General features: G+C 34.0%; 1 protein-coding gene across 1 annotated transcript in view; it reads left to right on the top strand.

The window, feature by feature from the left end:
• The first annotated feature begins 4 nt into the window (after positions 1-4).
• The window catches only part of NHLRC2 (NHL repeat containing 2), a 38363-nt gene continuing 19054 nt past the window's right edge, over positions 5-19313 (top strand). The window contains exons 1-5 of the mRNA XM_019725195.3: positions 5-439; positions 3343-3495; positions 5535-5990; positions 8850-8971; positions 13914-14043. Of these exons, the coding sequence (XP_019580754.3) occupies positions 262-439; positions 3343-3495; positions 5535-5990; positions 8850-8971; positions 13914-14043 (1039 nt within the window). The 5' untranslated portion in view covers positions 5-261. The remainder of the gene's footprint in view (positions 440-3342; positions 3496-5534; positions 5991-8849; positions 8972-13913; positions 14044-19313) is intronic.

The raw sequence follows: 19313 nt of genomic DNA, 5'->3' as shown, positions 1-19313 counted from the left end.
TGGCGAGAAGGTGTAGAAGGGGCGGGGTGGTTTGGGGCGGTAGTTTAATTCCGTGCCCGGGAACTGCGGCGATTTGTAGTATTTTAGCGTTTGAATGCATGCTTACGAAAGAAAGAAGTATCGTTAGTGTGGAGTGGGCCTGGTGGAGCGAGTACGGTGAAAGTGACGTTTTGAAACCGAAGGACAGTACACGCTTCTTCTCTTCCCAAACGAGCCTGTCCCGCGGGCCCGGCGGCCGCCTCCGTACTGTCCGGAGAGAACATGGCGGCCCCCGGAACCCGGAGCTGCAGCCTCTCGGGCCTGCTCCCGGCTCAGACCTCGCTGGAGTACGCCCTGCTCGACGCCGTCACCCAGGAGGAGAAGAAGAACCTGGTCTACCAGTATCTGCAGAAGGTGGACAGCTGGGAGCAGGACTTGCTAGTGCCCGAGTTTCCGGAAGGTGAGGGGCTGGCTTCGGGGTGGGGACCCCTCCCGGAACCTCCCCTTCCTCAGGGACAGTGCCCTCCCCTGAAGCGGTGGGCGAGGCGGGGTTGGGTCCTGCACCCGGGCTGGCGCTTTGCCCAACTTCAGCCACGGCTTTGCAATTCGCAGGTGTCTTCCTGGGGGGCGTCGGGACCTGTATATTCGTCCCTATATCCCGAGTCCCATCCAGGACTTGGGTTCACTAAGTAGACATTCCATGGATGTTTAGTGGCCCCAGTTGGCAATGACTGAAATGTCGATGCCACCCTGTTCTTTCAGTCTGGTTGCCCAACATGGTTCATCGTCCTCATCTTTCATCATCCTAGCTGGCTTTTATTGATCACTTCTTATTTATTGATCACTTATGTGGTACACAGTTCTAAACCCTGAAGGGGCATTGTTTATCTTATTGAATCCTCCCTACAACCCATGGAGGAACTCATTATTAGCTCTATTTTACAGTGGGGGAAACTGAGGCACTGGGAGGTTAAGTAATTTGCCCAGGGCCTAACAACTAATATCTGCCAGAGTCGGATTAGAGAGACCCCAGATGGGCCGGTTCCTTAATTGTGCCACACTTCCCCGTGAATCCATTGTGGCCCATCTCCCAGGTTTGAATCCCGCTGGCTCTGTGAGTTTTGGGAACGTGAGGGAACTGATGCCCAGCAGTGCTATTTGTGAAGCACGTCTTGCTATGATAAATGAAACCCTACTTTACCTTCTTTGGTTGGGACTGTCATTGTTTTGCCTGGTGGTGTTGGCATGTCTCCTGGCATGACACTGAAACCACATGTATAGTTAATTGGTTGGATGTGGCAGGGTTCAGTATCTAATGAGAGGTATATGGGAACCTTACCTCTGACAACAGTCTTGTATGTCTTTCCAAGCCTTTTGCTTCCACCTTGAAAAGTGCTTATTTTTTTCTATTATTAATCCTAGCCTGGATTGGAAAATTTGTGGAATCCCTACAAAAGAATTGGGTGCATGAGTGCTTATCAAAGAAACTTTAAAAGATTGTGTATATATATATATATATATGTGCACATTTTTTAAATTTTTAAAAAACTTTGTGAGAAGTTAGTTATATAGTACACTGTTATGAAAAAGAGCAGGTCATCAGCTAGGATTTAGGCCAATGTTTTTATTTTCTAGTCTTATTTGTATTTATAGTGAGTGTATTTTATTACCATGAAATTTGACCTCTGTGACTGGTAAATAATGTTACAAAATATTCAGGCTTTGTATTTGACATAGTGAAATTTTCTGCTGGACCTAATTATTGAGGACAGAATACTGGAGATGAGTGTTTTTCTTGGTTTCTTTATCAATAAACTGTAATCAAGAAGTCATAAACATAACTCTATCTCAAAAACAGTATGCTTTGTTCATTTCTTAAACACGTTTATGGGAACCAGTGTGGTATAGTGGATAGATTCAGAGAGACCTGAGATTAAATCCCAGTGATTCCGTTTGTTAGCTGCATGATTTTGAGCAAGTTACTTCTCCAAGCCTACTTTACTCAACTTAGAAAAAGGAATGCGTATTTACCTTTCAAGTTTATTATGTGGATTGGAGTTAATATACCTAAAGTTCTTAGTTCAAAGGAGAGCTATATAAATCTTAGCAGCTTTTAAAATTATATTCACTGTATTTATAATTTTAAAACTTATTATTAAACCTGATAAGCACCTAACACAACAACTGACATATAATAATACCTTCCCTGCCCCCATCTAAGTCACTGTTGACTATTTACAGAAAATAAATTTAGAAGACAGATTCATAAGTATTTTGCAATTAGGATGTAAAATATACATTAATTAATTTGAAGTTTTGTATGATCACTTGACCTGGTATACAATTAACACTTTATTAAAGTGGATAACTAAGAGGTCACTGTACCCTAAAACCTCACTAGATTGGATTGGTAGAAACATTAGTTTCATTTGCAGATTTTTTTTTAGAATTTTGTTATAATTGAGTAATTCCAGTTACTGTTATTAGTCATTAGCTGTTATTAAGCAATTGTTCCACCCAACTCTGGCTTTCAGTTTCTATAAAATATTTCCAAATATCTGTTTCAATGTATAATTAAATATTGTACGTCAACTATACTTCCAAAAAGGTATAATTGTTTTAGTAGCTGCTTTTATTTTCTTATATCAAATTCATTATCGTTCCTTTCTTAAATTTGTTGAATGAAGATGCTGTACCTTTAATATTAGTTTAACAAAATCTTCATAGTGCATAATTAAAATTGTAAATCATGGTCAAGTGGTTATAAATTGTGATTTGCAAAAGTACAGATTAATGAGATTTTATTTTTCTTTGTAGGGAAGGGAATACATTCTTCATCAATATTAATGTTGCTTCCATGAAATCTATAATAGTATATTTTGCTTAACTTTGACTTTAAAATAATTTGCATTTAAGGTTCCATTCAAATACAAAGCATTTTTGTTTTGTCTTATGAAATTGGCTTATGCACTTTGTATGTTTATCCTTTTAACACTTTTCTCCTATTTGATATTTAGTCACGTCTTGCTATTCTTAAGGTTGACCTTCATTCTCAATAGCACATTTGTACCTAATTGTGTACTTAGTCCCTCTTAATATTTGACATTTCCTCTTGTTTTTACCTAAATGTGTTGATTTTACTTCTTTCACACAAAGACTATTATACTATTTCTGAAAGAAATTTAGTAGCTCTATCTTGCTATATTTGCGGACTACCTCATGATAGCTTCTTTCCAATCTTATTCCCCTCATCCCCTCTCCGACCCATCCTCTCCTTAGAAATAACAGTAGTTCACATTTTAGTGGAAAGTTTTAGATAAATTGTCTTTTCCTTTAATCATGATAATTTTGTGTAAATTTCAGGTTTAGAATGGCTGAACACTGAAGAGCCTATTTCTGTCTACAAGGATCTATGTGGGAAAGTGGTCATCTTTGATTTCTTCACCTATTGCTGCATAAATTGTATTCACCTATTGCCTGATCTCCATGCCTTAGAACACACCTACTCTGATAAAGGTATCTGCCCTTTAATTGGTTTTTAATAACAGACTTTCCTGGCAAGGGCACTGGAAGAGTAGCTGATTCGTTTGCCTATAGAAGAGTGAACATTTGGTAAGACTTCAGTAATTCTAAAAGTAATACCTCATTTATGAATTAAGGACTCCATATATGTTTTCATGAAGAGTTAAGCTTAGTGATACTGGTGTGCCTTCTGAAAGAACTAGCATTTAGTATATGGTTTTTCTCTAAGAATAAGGACATAATTTATTTTTTTCATGATCAAGTATTTTTAAAACGTCATTTTATATATCTAGACGTACATATAATTCTATGAAAATTGAAACGTGACTAATTTTATAATCTTCTCACTGACATAAAATATTTCAAGTTAGGAAATGTGATTAGGCCTCCTTTAATTTCAAATGACATGAGCAACAGTGGAATACAAACTATTATAACAGGTACTTTTTCTTTGACCCTACTGTATGAAAACATGATTTATAAAGGTTAATGTCTTCCAGAGCACGCTAAGAAATCCTCTTTTATGGTATTGCAAATTCTGAATATGTAAAAGATTATACTTAGTATTTACTTTAGAAGTTGGAATATTTTTTGGATTTTTTTTCCTGTTTACTTCTTTCTAAAGAGAGTATGGGGGTAAATGAAACTAGAGATTTCATTTGATTAGGTTTAAATTAATACATATTCTACTCTTGGAGTGGATAAAAAGGAGAGATGGTCACTGATTTTGTGAGAGTAAGGATGAGAATAGAGTATACATGTGACAGCTTTACTTTTTCCTTTCCAATTTGGATGCCTTTAATTTCTTTTTCTTTCCCGATTGCTCTAGCTAGGACTTCCATTTTGGGGTCTGTCTCATACATGTGTAGTTTAGGAGTTCAGCCGAGACTTGTGAGTAATCATACTCAGAAATGGGCAATCACCTTCTCTAGCTCCCTTCCCCATTCTTTTCAATTGCCCTGGTTCCTTGGGCCAGAAAGGTAGTGGCGTTTCTAATGGAGTTATAGCCACATGTATTGCTTGCTCTAAAACTGGGACCCATCCTCAGTGCAAAACCATGAAAGGGGAAGCAAAACAGGAAGCTCACCCTCACATGTTTTGCTTTTCCAAATTTCTAACAGTCTACCTGCTCTGGTTTACTTTTCTGAATCCTTCAGCTGTGTGTGTGTGTGTGTGTGTGTGTGTGTGTGTGTGTGTTTTGGTTTGGAGTTAATAGTTGTAAATGGAAGAAGGATGGGCTGTCAAGGAATTACACCCCCCAATTTGTGTGGTTTTATTTCTTTGTGCTGGTTTGTTTTTTGGTGGGTGTGTTGGGAAATTCTAATTTACATGACCATTATTACCTCTACTACTTGGTAGTCAGTATTGAGTCTTTTTCTCTGAATTCAGCCTAACACTTTTTTCCCTTATACTATCTTTTTGACATACTGTATTAAGTAAAAGAAATACGTTGTTTTTAGTTTTTCAGTTTTCAGCATTTCTGCTATTTATAATAAGGTGTGTTCTAAAATTATGTAATAAGAATTTTAAATAAATCAAAGACCCCATATTATGGAAACATCTTATATTGCTCTGTTAATGTGTAATGTAATTAGGTCAGAAAAATGTAAGAGGGTAATGTGACAATAAATACTAACAAAAAACAGTCATAGTCACTGTGAATTTTGAAGGGGCTTACGAAGGTGGGAAAACAGTTAACAAAATATCAGTATCTCATATAAAAATAGAATGTATTTTTTTAAAGCTTTGTCTGAATAAAGGACACCAGGCATTTTTAATCCTGAAATAGCCACATGATTTTGACAATATGTGTTTTTATGTAGTTTTCAAGGTTGTCATGAGATTTAAATGTTAATTTTTTTATTCACATGTTTAAATGCAGTTGAAGACCTAATATAGTTCTGCCTTTTTTCTTTCTTTTTTTAAATCTCTGGTCTGTTTATATTTATTATGACCCAACGTCTAATGCGTGGATCGTGATACTCAAACTTTAATACTTCATCCTATTTAACTTACAATTGGTTTTCGTTTAGATGGTCTTCTCATTGTTGGTGTTCACTCGGCTAAATTTCCAAATGAAAAAGTCCTGGATAACATTAAAAGTGCTGTTCTTCGCTACAACATCACCCACCCTGTGGTTAATGATGCCGATGCCAGTCTTTGGCAAGAACTGGAAGTTTCCTGCTGGCCAACTCTGGTCATACTTGGACCCCGTGGAAACATGTTGTTTTCTTTGATTGGAGAGGGACACAAAGATAAATTGTTTTTGTATATTTCAATAGCTTTAAAGTATTACAAAGACAGAGGACAGATCAGAGATAATAAAATTGGAATAAAACTCTATAAAGATTCTTTGCCACCTTCACCATTGCTGTTTCCTGGCAAAGTAACAGTAGACCATATTTCCAAGAGATTGGTAATAGCAGACACTGGACATCACAGAATTTTGGTCGTCTGGAAGAATGGACAAATTCAGTATAGCATTGGAGGTAAAGTTTGTTTCTAATTATGACATGTAATGTATAGTTCAAAGAACTGTATCCAAATTGAAATATGTGAATAAGAACTAATTATAGAAGGGTAATATACATTGAATTTTAACTTCATCATGAAATGATGTTAATGTACAGTGTTTCAAGTAATCTCTTCTAACGTCCTCAAAAAACAAAAATACCCACAAAGCCCCATTCAAATCAAAAGGAAGAAATCTAAGTTATAATTTTTAAGCATATTTGTATCATGTTTTTTCAAAAAACTGCCATACTTACTGTATCTTATGAAAGTATTACAGTAAGTCCTCACTGAACGTCATCATAGGTTCTGTGACGTCAAGTGAAATGATGTATAACAAAACAAAATTTTACTGTGGGCTAGGTCACATCAAGATGAGATAAGTAAGTTCCTGGGTCATGTCATGAACATGGTAACAAAACAATATTGAATGAAACAATGTTATTTGAGAACCTACTTTATATACATTTTGGATTTGGGGCATTTTGAATGGAAGTATTGTGTTTCACTTTCTATCAAAGAATAGCCATATCTTTTTAAAGACCAGAACAATACCCTAGGAACTTGAGACTTAGATTATAAAATAAATAACGTAGGATGTGTACATAATTTTACTTTTCTCTCCTTCCATAAGAACTTAAGCATACTTCTGGATCATTTCCTTTTGTGTGTAGCAAAATGTCAGTATCATTCAAGCATACATTGATTTGTTCCATATCTCCCTGGTCTTAGATCTTAAAAGCGCCCTTATTTCCATCTACATAATAAATTTCCATCTACATAATAAATAATAAATTAATAACTCTTATTTTAAAATAATTAACAGTGTATCAGTCAGGGAGAAAAGTAGTTCATCTCTTTGCAATCCAGCTTTAGTGACACATGCAGCATTAGTGCATAGAGATACCTGAGTTCTTAGTGCAAATAAACTAATCATATTCCTAAGCCCTGGTGCTATTCTTCATATGCCAAGATATTACTATTCCCTTAGCGCTTGAATTTTTTGGTTTTTGTTAGTATTTGAGTGCTTTATGTTTATTTTGTTTTAGCAACTTCATGTTTGGATTTATGACATGCAGTTATGAGAATTGTTACTCAAAGAGTATCTGTTGTAGCAGCTTGAATTTAAATGGCTAAAAGAGGTTTTAATAGATTCTGTAAGTTTTAAAGTAGTGTAGGTGAGTAGTGTTCTTTTTTGTTGAACAGAGAAACTAGCAGCAAGCTAGCTTTCCCAAACATGCTTTTTAGGAATACTATCTTGTGACAAATTAATAGTTATTCTACAATTTTTTTTAAAGGAATTGCTGTGCTCAGATATACTCAAGAAGTACTGGTTAGATGTGGTTTAACAGATTTTTGTTGGTGGTAATTTCACTGTACTTCTCATATCTTTTATTCTGCTAATTCACCTCATAAATATCCAAGAGGGGTTTATAGTACACAGTATCTTCGGATCTGAAGTGGCCACAGTACTCTCCCTTTCTCCCCCTAAGGGAACGCTCATCAACAATATTATAAATACTAGTAGTAATAGTAATAGTAGTACGTATATGCCTGGCATTATTCTAAGCACTTTACCTGTATTAATTTCTTTAGTCCTCACAATGCTATGAGTTAGGTATATTATTAGTTCCATTATACAGAAGACAAATTGAGACACAAAGAACCTGCACAGGTCATCAGCGAGGGAGATGTCGAGCTGGGATTGAAACCCAGGCTGTTGGGCTCTTGAGTTTATGCTCCTGCCCACCACACTATACTACCTCTCTGACTAACATCTTGCGGACAGTGGAGTTCTACAAAGCATAGTCTAGAAACACTGCCTTAGAGGCTTGTTCTCTGGTCACCGAAGTAACAATTATAGTTCATTATACTGTGTACTCTCCACCCTTGAATCTTCACAGATATTGAGGAGAAGTAGGCCATGAGAGCAGAATCATTCTGTCTCTCTTAAAGGGTTAATGAAATATTATAGAACTTTGTGGCAAAGTGAAATAGTAAATATAAAGAATTCTTAACCTAGGGTTCATGGATGATTAAGAAATGCTTGAATGACCTTCAGGATCTAGGCACCCACTGAAATAGTTTGTCACATTTTACAGGCATGTGCATTTTTTATAAGGAAAGGGTTCATAGTTTTCACTGTACAGTTGACCCTTGAACAATGCAGGTTTTAGGGTGCCAATCCCCCCTCACGCCATGCAGTGAAAAATCCACATATAACTTGTGACTCCCCCAAAACTTAACTAATAGCCTACTGTTGACCAATAGCCTTACATAAACAGTTGGTTAGCACATATTTTTATATGTGTTATATACTGTATTCTTAATAATAAATTAAACTAGAGAAAAGAAAATGTCATTAAAAAAGTCATAAGGAAAATACATTTACAGTATTTATTGAAAAACATCTGCATGTGAGAGGACCCACGTAGTTCAAACCTGTGTGGTTCAGAGTTCAATGGTATTATCAAATGAGCATATCTTCCAAAATTATTAAATATCATTCACCTAGGTGCTAAAAGATTAAATTTGTAGTTAATTATTTGTAGTCTAGGTAATAGGTAATTAAGATGCTTTTAAAAGTATTTTCTTCTGATATGTTACTTACTATACTTAAGTGCAAAAGTAGCATTATCCAGAGCCCTATCATTAGTAAAACTTGTTACTCTTGAGAAAAATAGGTATCTTAGGAAGAATTTTAGTGTTCAAGTAGAAACATCATGTTAATTTATATTAAAATCCCAGCTTTAAACACAAATTTTATTTTGAAGGGTTTATTTTGAGATAACTTTTTAAGTGGAAAAATTTTGTCTTATGGCTATCTTGTCTTTTAGGACCCAACCCTGGAAGAAAAGATGGAATATTTTCAGAGTCAGCTTTTAATTCACCACAGGGTGTAGCCATAATGAATAATATCATATATGTGGCAGATACTGAAAACCACCTTATAAGAAAGGTAATTTTCCATTTTAAATAAAGTTTTAATACTAATCAGAAAAACTTATATTTGCTTGCTACATATTTAAAGTGAGAGGGTAATGCTTAAATACTACGAATCATCCTTAGTTGGCTGTCTTCATAGGTACTTGTTTTAGTTTTATTCTTAGGTATCTTGTTTTTCTGTGTATCATCCCATAGTTGTCAAGGAAGACAAACCCATCAATCAAGTCCTTTTTTTGTGCTTTGTTTCAAAATCATGTGACTAAATCACCCAAAGCTCCTCATTTGGAGGTATTTTCCTAACTGCTATTTACGAAGTGATTTGTTTATTCAGATTCTTTGCCAGTTTTTAAATTGGGTTATTTGTGTTTTTTTAAATTATTGAATTGTAAGAGTTCTTTATATATCCTAGAAACAAATCCTTTACCAGATATATGATTGTCAGAAACTTTCTCACGTTCTGTGGGTTGTCTTTTCAATTTCTTAATCATGTCTTTGCACAGAAGTTTTAAATTTTGATGATTCCCAATTTATTGTTTTTTTCTTTCATTGCTTACGTTTTTGGAGTCATATGTAAGAATCCATTTTCAAATACAAGGCCACAAAACTTTACTCCCATTTTTTTCTTAAGATTTTTATAGTTATGGCTCTTAGAGTTAGGCCTTCAATCCATTTTCAGTTGATTTTTGTGTGTGGTGTGAGGTAGGGATCCGACTTCATTCTTTTGCATGTGACTGTCCAATTATTCCAGAACCACTTATTGAAGAGACTGTTCTTTCTCCGTTGAATAATCTTGGCAACTTTGTAGAAAATCTTGTTCACACATGCATGGTTTTATTTTTGGACTTTCAAGTCTATTCCATTGATCGATACCACACTGTTTAGATTACTGTAACTTTTAATAATTTTTGAAATCAGTAAATATGAATCTTCCCATTTTCTTCTTCTTTAACATTGTTTTGGCTGTTCTGGGTCCCTTACAATTTCATGTGAATTTTAGGATCAGCTTCTCCATTCCTGCAAAAACTTCTGTGTGTTTCTTGTATAATTATGTTGTCTGTAAAAAAACAAATGCTAGTTTTATATCTTCCCTTCTTATTCTCTTCTATTATATTGCTAGACAGAACCTCAGTTGCTTTTAAGCATTAGCAGTGATAGGGAATGCATGTAAATTTTCTCCCAAAAGTTTAATATTTTCTGTAACTTTGAGGAAAAAATATTTATTAAAAAACTTGCTTTATATTCCTAAGTACTAAGAATTATTTTATTATATAGTTTTATGAAGTACATTTTCTACATTCATTGAAATGTGTAAGTTTTTTGCCCTTAGTATGATGATATGATAAGTTAATAGATTTTCTTTTTTTTTTCTTTTTTATGTCAAACCATCTTTTTATTCTTGGGATAAACCTTAACTAATGATGAGTTGTTTTAAAAGTAAAGTTGAATTTGGTTATCCAAAATTATATTTAGTATTTAAAAATTCATGTTCATAAATTAAATGGCTCTGTATTTTCTTGGACTGTTCTCCCTGATTTTGGAATCAAGGTCATACTAACCTCATCAAATGAGCTGGTTCATTTTCATTTCTTTTTTATTTTTGGAATAATTTGTCTAACATTGGAATTAATGGGTTTTGAACATTTATTAAAATGCCCCTGTAACATTACCTAGACCTGGGGCTTTTTACAAGATGAATTCTTTGATTATCATATCAGTTTCAGTGATACATTTCTTAAATCCAGATTATTTCAAGGGCCTATCCTTAGCTGCCTATTGCATGTTTGCAGATTGAGTTCAGTAAAAATATAAAAGGTTACATTGATAATACGCTTTACAATTTCAAGAGATTATAGAGCAGCCACTAGAAATAATGCAAGAGGATATCACTAAAATAAATCAATGTAATTCACTGTGATAACAGAATAAAAGATAATAACCATATGACTTTTACTGTATTCAGAAAAACATTTGAAAATGTTTAATACTCATTCATGATAAAATTGGTAAACTTGAAAAGGAAATGAACATTGTGAACATGATAAAGGGCCTATAGCTACCCTTAATACAAGATTTTGAATGCTTTTCCTCCAAGTTTGGGAACAAGGGAAAGATCCCCACTCTCACCATGCCTGTACTGGAAGTACTAGCCATTGTAATAAGGCAACAAAGAGCAATGAAAGGCATACAAGCTGAAGAGGAAGAAGTATCTTTGTTTGCCAATGTCATGTGCATAGAAAACTCAAAGAGGTCTATGAAAAAGCTACTTCAACTCATAAGAGAATTTAGGAAGGTTGCAGAATACAAAGTCAGTATAAAAAGACCAACTACATTTTTATATACTAGTCACAGTCAATTGGAAAGTGAAATTTTAATTTTCTATTTATAGTAGCAACCAAAAACATAAATTACTTAGAATAAATTTAACAAAATATATACAAGACCTGTATGCTTTAAACTATAAAATGTTGCTGAGAGAAATTAATCCAGTATTGGATTGGAAGGCTCAGATGTCATTTCTCTCCAAATAGATTAACAGATCCAGTGCAATCCCAGTAAAAATTCAGTCAGGCTTTTTTTTGTAGATACTGACAAGTGGGTTCTAAAATTTACCATGAATTGCAAAACAAAGGATTGATTATATCTAAAATAATCTTGAAAAAGAACAAAGTTAGAAGACTGATTTCAAGATTTATTATAATGTTAAGGCTAATCAAGACTGTGTGATACTTTCATAAGGATCGAATCTAGATCAACAAGAAAGAATGGAGCACCTCGAAGAAACCTCAGACCTATACAGTTATTTGATTTTACAAAAAAGCATCAAAACAGTCAAGGGGAAAAGGCAAGTCATTTCAGCAAATTGTGCTTGAACAGCTAGATTCTTCTATAGGAAAAAAAGAAACATGGCCCCTACCTCACACCTAGTACACATCAATTCAAGATACATCATAGCCCTAAATGCAAATGCTGAAACCATAAAGCCCTTAGATGAAAACATCTTTGCAAGTGGGCAAAGATTTCTAAAGACAGGACACAGAAACATAATAACAAAAGAGAAAAATGATAAATTCAGATTTATCAAAATTTAAAACTTCTCATTAAAATTTACTGTTAAAAAAATGAAAAGCCACAGGCTGTCAGAAAATGTCACAAAAATTCATGAAACTGAAAAATGAGAACACAGCCCAGTAAAAAGTGGGTCAAAGATTTGAACAGACATTTTTCAAAGAAGACGTAAGAATGACCACAAGTTCATAAAAAAGTGGTCATCATGAGTTTAAAAGGAATTGTAAGTTATGGGTAAAACTACAATGAAATACCACTGTACATCCACCATAATGATTAAAATTTATGTGGTGACTGAGAACACTATAGATTGTCAAGGACATGGAGCAATTGGAACAATGGTCGGTGGGAATGTAAAATGGCAGACAGCTGGAGAAAACCTGCTGGCAGCTTTTTTATCAAACTAATCATATACCTATGCTTTAACAAGGCAATTATACTGTTATGTATGTACCCAAGAGGAGTGAAAACATATTTACAAAAAGCTTGTACAAGAATATTGATAACAACTCTTATTTAAAAGCCTCACACTGGAAAGAGCCCAGGTGTCCATCAGTAGGAAAATATATGCATGAACTGTGGTATATTCCTGTGCTAAAATATATGCATCTACAAAAAATATGAGAATACTGCTCAGCAATAAAAAGGAACAAGCTGCTGACACATGAATAAATCTCAGAAACATGTTAAATGAAAGAAGCCTCACACAAAAGAGTCCATACTGTATGATTCCATTTATCTGAAGTCCTAGAAGAGATACAACTACCCTAGGGCTGGAAAACATAATCATACTGTTTGCCTCTGGGGGCGGGAATGACTGGAAAGAGGCACGAGGGAACTTTGTGGAGTGAAGGTAACATTTTATATCTTTATGTAAGTTGGAGCTATACAAGTTTATGCATTTATGAGAATTCATCAAATTATACACTTAAGATTTGTGCATTTCATTGTAAGTTTTGCCTTAATAAAGGAACAAGGAACTCGGAGAAAATACAGAACTCTAGGTGATGATAAGCATGCTGAGATATTTAAGAACAGTGTTCTCAGGTTTACGATTTACTTTGAAATGCATCAAAAATACAAATGGATCGAGGGATTGATAGCTGGATAAAATGTGATAAAGCACATAAGTGAAATGTTGATAGTAGGTGGTGGGTGTATGGGTATGTGCTGCAAAATTTTTTGAACTTTTCTGTATGTTTGAAAACTTTCATGGTAAAATGTTGGAGGAAGGGTCTCAGGAGATGAAACCAGAGCATCTTTTTTTCAGTGGAATGCATTAGTTTTTGTTTATGCAGTAGAGGCAATATAGTATAGCAGAGCTAGAACTGCCTGTGTTCAAATCCCGTATCCTGGACTTATTAGCCATGGGATCTTGGGAATGTTACATAATTGTCTGTGCCTCAGTTTCCTCTAAAATAATGAAAAACACAATCATAGGGTTATTATGAGGATGGATGGATGGATGACTCCTGGATCAGTGCCTAGCACACATTAAGCTCTATATGTGTCAGTAATTGAAATATATACATTTAATTTTAAATATGCATGTTTCTGGATTTGCCTTTCAAATTTCAAATTTCGCTTTTTAAATATTTTATAGGTGAGATGAGATCAACACCAGTTCTGGTAGAGGCATGATGGGGGTGGGGGGGACAAGAGGAAATTGGGGAAATGGATGGGTGAGGAAATGAAAAGGACTGAGTTTTGTGTTTTTGAATAACAAGGTCACCCTATACTGGGTTAGTTTTTTTTTTTTTTTTTTTTTTTTTTTTTTTTTTCAAAAAGAGTATTTGTGTTGCAAATACTATGTGTTCTATTGAAAATCATCATGTACCAAAAGAAAAAGAAGAACATGTCTTGTATAAAACATGTATTAATTTCTATAGATTGACCTAGAAGCTGAGATGGTGAGCACTGTAGCGGGCATTGGAATTCAAGGTACAGATAAAGAAGGTGGAGCTAAAGGAGAACAACAGCCTATTAGTTCCCCTTGGGATGTAGTTTTTGGAACATCAGGTATGTAATCTTTTAATATTAAATGTAAGTTAACTTTGCTTAATAAATGTAAGATTTAAAAAATACTCTGGGGACATTCATTTAGCTTAATTATTGCTAGTTATTTTATACTTTTATACTTGTGGCTAGGATTTGTTAACTGTGTACAAGCAAAGCCAGCAGTAATATGTACAAGACAGAGTATATATTATTATAGTTAACATCACACATATTTTATACACACAGTAAGGTATATATTACTGTAAACTAATGTTCAGGAATTTCATCTTAGTTGCAGCTTTCAATTAATAGAGTTCTGAATATTCTTAAGTTGGAAGGATTATAGTTTCAGAACTTCAAAAGATTATGAACGATACCATTTAACAATGTCCTTTTCATTCTCATTTGAAAAAGAAATTAAAAGTGACAACTGCTTTTTTTAGATTATTAAAATTTGTATGGAAACATGATTGCTTCTTTTGAGCAATTAAAAAAATTTACTGAATTACGTAGATAGTGATAATGAATAAGGTTTACATTATCGTTACAATCTTTATTACCTGTATTAATTAATTATAAGATAATCCAGGAGCATAAGTATTCTTATTTATTATTGGCCCTCAGTGATGCTAAGATGGTTATCTACATGTCTAAAACCAGAGTGATGCAAAAGTAAGTTAGTAGAATATACTGAAAATGGACTTTGGGACTAACTGGTTTGTACGGTCTTAAAATACAGAGAGTGCCAAAAAAATGTATACATATTTTAAGAAAGGAAAACTGTATTAAAATTGTAATAATATATACCAATAACAAAAGATGAATACAAGTCATATTTGACTTCTGCAATTACAAGAGGTCCTCAAAGTGGTTACCATCAGCATCCATACACTTCTAATTACAGCGAACTACTGCTTGAGCAACGTTGACCAAAGTGTCCACTTATATACATTTTTTTGGCACCCTTGGAATTTATTGAGTGAATAAGCACCAGTTTAGTTGAATGGCATTACATTTGAGATAATATTCTGTGATGAGGCCAATTTGCTTAATAATTCAAAGGCCTTAATTTTTTTCATTATTATTAACTTTTTATAAAGTTTTTAATATTCATAAAATAACTGAATGAACTTCTGGTACTATCTGTAATTAATCTATGTAACTTAGGTATTTTGTGTAAATCATTTTTGAGATTTTCATTTTTGGAATTCTGTATCTTAATTGTCATGAGTGGTTTTAGTAGCTCATACTGGGGAAGGAGTTGGATAGTTAGAGGGAGCCGTACGTCCCAGGTGCAATCAGTAGGGGAATATATGTAGAGAATTTAAAAACAGTAGTAAAACCAACTACAACTCAGTCTTCTTTTTATCACCATGCACCAGCAATTCTAAATCATTTCAGGGTTAAAAATACTCATCCCCACTAGCACTTACCACTCCTGCCTCCCTGCCTTTGCTACACTACTGAACTATTTCAACATAAATCTTATAGATAGAAAAATAGTCTGAAACATCTGTCAGTAAAATAGTGAAAGTGAAGGAGAATTGTTACTTTGGTATGCTGTTACCCTCCCTCCAGGGAAAAAAGAATGTCTGCCCTTAGTATGTAAGCCCCTAATGATTTATAGCTAATAGTCCATATAGTATTCAGTTATTGATTTTTACATTTTGCAACTTACATCCTGTATTTACTGTCAGTAATTGCCACAATAATGCTTCATAAAAAAATCATCCCCAAACTCATATAAACCTACCCCTTTATTTCTCACTCATATATGGGGTTGAGGTTCTGCTGATCAAGGCTGAGCTTGGGCTTGGTTCCAAGGTGTTTCTTGGGTGCAGATCTGCTTCACTTGTTTCTCACCCTCCTTGGACCAGCACCATCTCAGGCATATTCTTTTGGCAAAAGGCAGGAGCACAGAGAGTAAGCCCAGTTACACGTATTTTAAGCCTTTGTTCAGGTCATATTTGCTTACCTACTGTTATTAAAGCAAGTCACATGACTAAGCTCAAAGGTGTGGGGCAGGGTAGGCACTGCCCCTACAGTGAGGCCGTAGCAAGGGTGTGGATGTGTGCTGCTACTACAGAGGAGTGAAGAACGGAGACCAGTCATCCAGTCTGTCTCATGCATCAGAATTTACATTGCTTGTATACAGGATGTTCTTTCCTGATTGCTTTACTAAGTTGGGTTTATTTAATGGCTAAGGAGTGCTTAAATATTTTTCTAGGCTGAAAGTTTTTCAGTCATACTTCATGGCGTGGAATTTCTACTTGTCTGTCTCTTATTGATAATGCATCCAGATTGCTTTCCAAGAAATTCTTGGCTCTATTGACAAGTACTCCTGCAGCTTCCAACTGGAGTGACGTGCTGTCTGAAGCTTGTGTCATTATTAAGCTCAGTTTTGAGTAAAGGAAGGAAGTCCTACCTTACTTAGCTCAACAGATCATTATAAGCATGTGACTCTGTGTTTAAACAGCTTAAAATAGCTTCACTTTGGGTATTTGGCAAAAGGAGTAATCTTGAATGTACGTAAGTGCAACACCTTTCAAGATGCTGGCTAAGAGAAAGTGGCTTTCAAGCACTGTGTGAAGGACCTGTAATAACAATGAGTGCTCCAGCCTACGAGTTTTTAACCTTGGGTTGTATACCCAAGGCGTTCATGGTTAGGCTTTATGAGGTACTTAAACTTCCCAGAAATTCCATTTAAAATTTGGAGAAATGGGTCAGATTCTCTTCAGAGTTGCAAAGTGGTATGTTAACCCAAAACATTTTAAGAGCCACGGCTTTAAATTAGTCTAAAATCTAATCCTGGATTAATGTACATTGTCAGAGTGTGGAGAAATTGGGTCAGAGAATATTTGCTCTCCTTACAATTATTTTTACTAAACTATGTTTTGGCAACATGTCATTCATTAAAAAATACATCAGTGCATAAGCATCACATTCATTTATATTTATATGTTTGTGTATGTGTTTCATATTATGTATTTCATCAAAACACAGCCCTATGAGACTTGTTCCTGTGTTTACTGTAGGATTTGCTGGTAGTTTCAATTATTACCTTTTAAATAACCTCTCGGTATTATAGGTAGTTACACTTTTTCCTAAGTATCAAATTTCTTTTTAAGTTCCTAGAAAATTTGAATATCATAACGGATTGTGTTTGCACTGTTGTATTGATTGCTAGGAAACTGAGAGGCAAATTTATCTTTAGCAAAGGTTAATAGAAACATGGCATTCGGTTTTTAACACTAGTGTGGCTGCATCTCTTTTCTTCCCTTTTTACCTATTGCTTCAATTTTCTTATTTAAACGTATTGATTTTATTAGCATTTATTTCTTTGTAAGATACCTGAATCCTTTCTGTAATAAAAGTAGAAGTAAATAAGTATAGTAGAATCCTTTACTGAAGTAATTGGTTATGATAATCTATTAGAAAAAAAATCTATTGTCTGCCAATCGTAAAACTAAAAAGCTTTATTTAAAGAACTATAAATGTACAATTTTTAGCCAATATTTTGATCTAGGACCACACTTAATTCAACAACAATTTGACTTAGCTTCTTGCCTTTATTGAGTCTCTCCAAAATATTCAACTTTGTTTTCATAGAAACAACTTCATTTTTGCATTCATACTGAATTGGTTCAGATATATTCAAATTACATAATTGTACAACTGGTTTAAACAGATGTGGGTTTAAATGCAAATTGAAGAGGATTGTGGCTGAGAAAATTTGTTCATGTAAACACTTAAGTTTTTTAATACTTTAAGAATTTTATAGACAGTCTCTGAAATTCTACCATTAGTTAGGAATTTGAGAATGGATGAATTTATCAGGAGGAAAACATGAAGAACAGATTAGGTATTATATTTTCGTATATTAGGCTGTTCTACAGTGCAAATAATAAAGCACGCTACACCTAGCTGCATGGACAGGTATCAGAAGGAGTCTAATGTGTGAGAATAAATCAAGATACACAAGACCTACAGTATGATTTCTTTTATAGAAAGTTCAGTAGCAAGCCTATATATTGAGAGATCCATCCAGACATAGTAGCATGAAAAAATGAGAGAAGACAGTAAAAAATTTTAGACCGGTGGCTCCTTCTGGAGAAAGTGGGAGGAACGGTCATAGAGGGATGCACGAGGTATTCTAATGTTTTCTTTCTAGAGCTGGGTGGTATGCATGTTGGTGTTTAGTTATTATTTAAACTTTATAATGTATCCATTCATATGCATATTTAATTAAAAATTAAACCTTAAAGCAAAATAGGTAAAGAGAATTAAAAATAACAAGGACAAATACACAGTTAAATATACCCTACCAAGAAGCCCGATTAATAAACAACTTATTTCAAGAAGAGAGTAAGGAAAGAGACTTGAAATACCTCTGATTGTTTTAAACATACATGTAACGTGTAAAGATGTGTGTATATGTATTTTAAATAGTGTCTCAATATTTAACCTAATTATGGCACTACAGTGGTAAAAGCATAAAAATAATTAAGAGAAAGTGATTTTTACAAAAATGATTGTTTCATCTTTGTTCATTTTTGATTATCACTCTATGGTCAAAACTACATAATGCACTAAAAATAATTACTATAATAAATTCATTTTTTCAGCAGAAACTGTCATGTTTCTAAAATTCATGACTTAACTCATGCCAGACAATAATCTGAGAGATTTTTTTATCATAAAGTTTAAAACCCCTGCTAGTCTCTAAGTAGACTTTACCTAATTTAGAATCATTTATGGAAAGGATAATGTACCCGAATCCCATTAACCTTCCTTGGCCCTTTAATCAGTATTTTCTCTAGATAGAAGTTTAGCTGTTCTTATACAACCTTTAATGACTGAAATCCAACTATTTAGTATGCTGGTCTTACAATCTACAGTGTTGGTACTTACGTCCTTAGATAATATGCTTCTCAGAGTTCCATTAATATGCTATAAAATGCCATAAAAAATTTATCCTATGCCACTGAGTTTCCAAAGTGTACCATTTTTTTTCACTGTGCTTCAAATAAATAGATAAAACAGTCATACTTAAAAAAAAATTTGTCCTTTAAAAATAATCATATGATATGGAATTTTTTGAGGAATAAATTTTATGCAGTGTGACTAGTGTGTTTTTATTTTGTTAAAAACAGTTGTATTTTTATGTCTAAAATTTGAGAGATGATTATACTATCTTACCACACTGATTTGATGTTTATAAGACTTTTTTTCTTTTTGGTCAGGTTAATGTATTATTTATAGAAAGTAACATTCATTTTTATTAGGTATAA

The sequence above is a fragment of the Rhinolophus sinicus genome, chromosome 15 (assembly GCF_057876585.1).
Source record: "Rhinolophus sinicus isolate RSI-liver-muscle chromosome 15, RSI-T2T, whole genome shotgun sequence".
NCBI lineage: Eukaryota > Metazoa > Chordata > Mammalia > Chiroptera > Rhinolophidae > Rhinolophus > Rhinolophus sinicus.
This window is presented reverse-complemented; position numbering and strand designations above follow the sequence as displayed.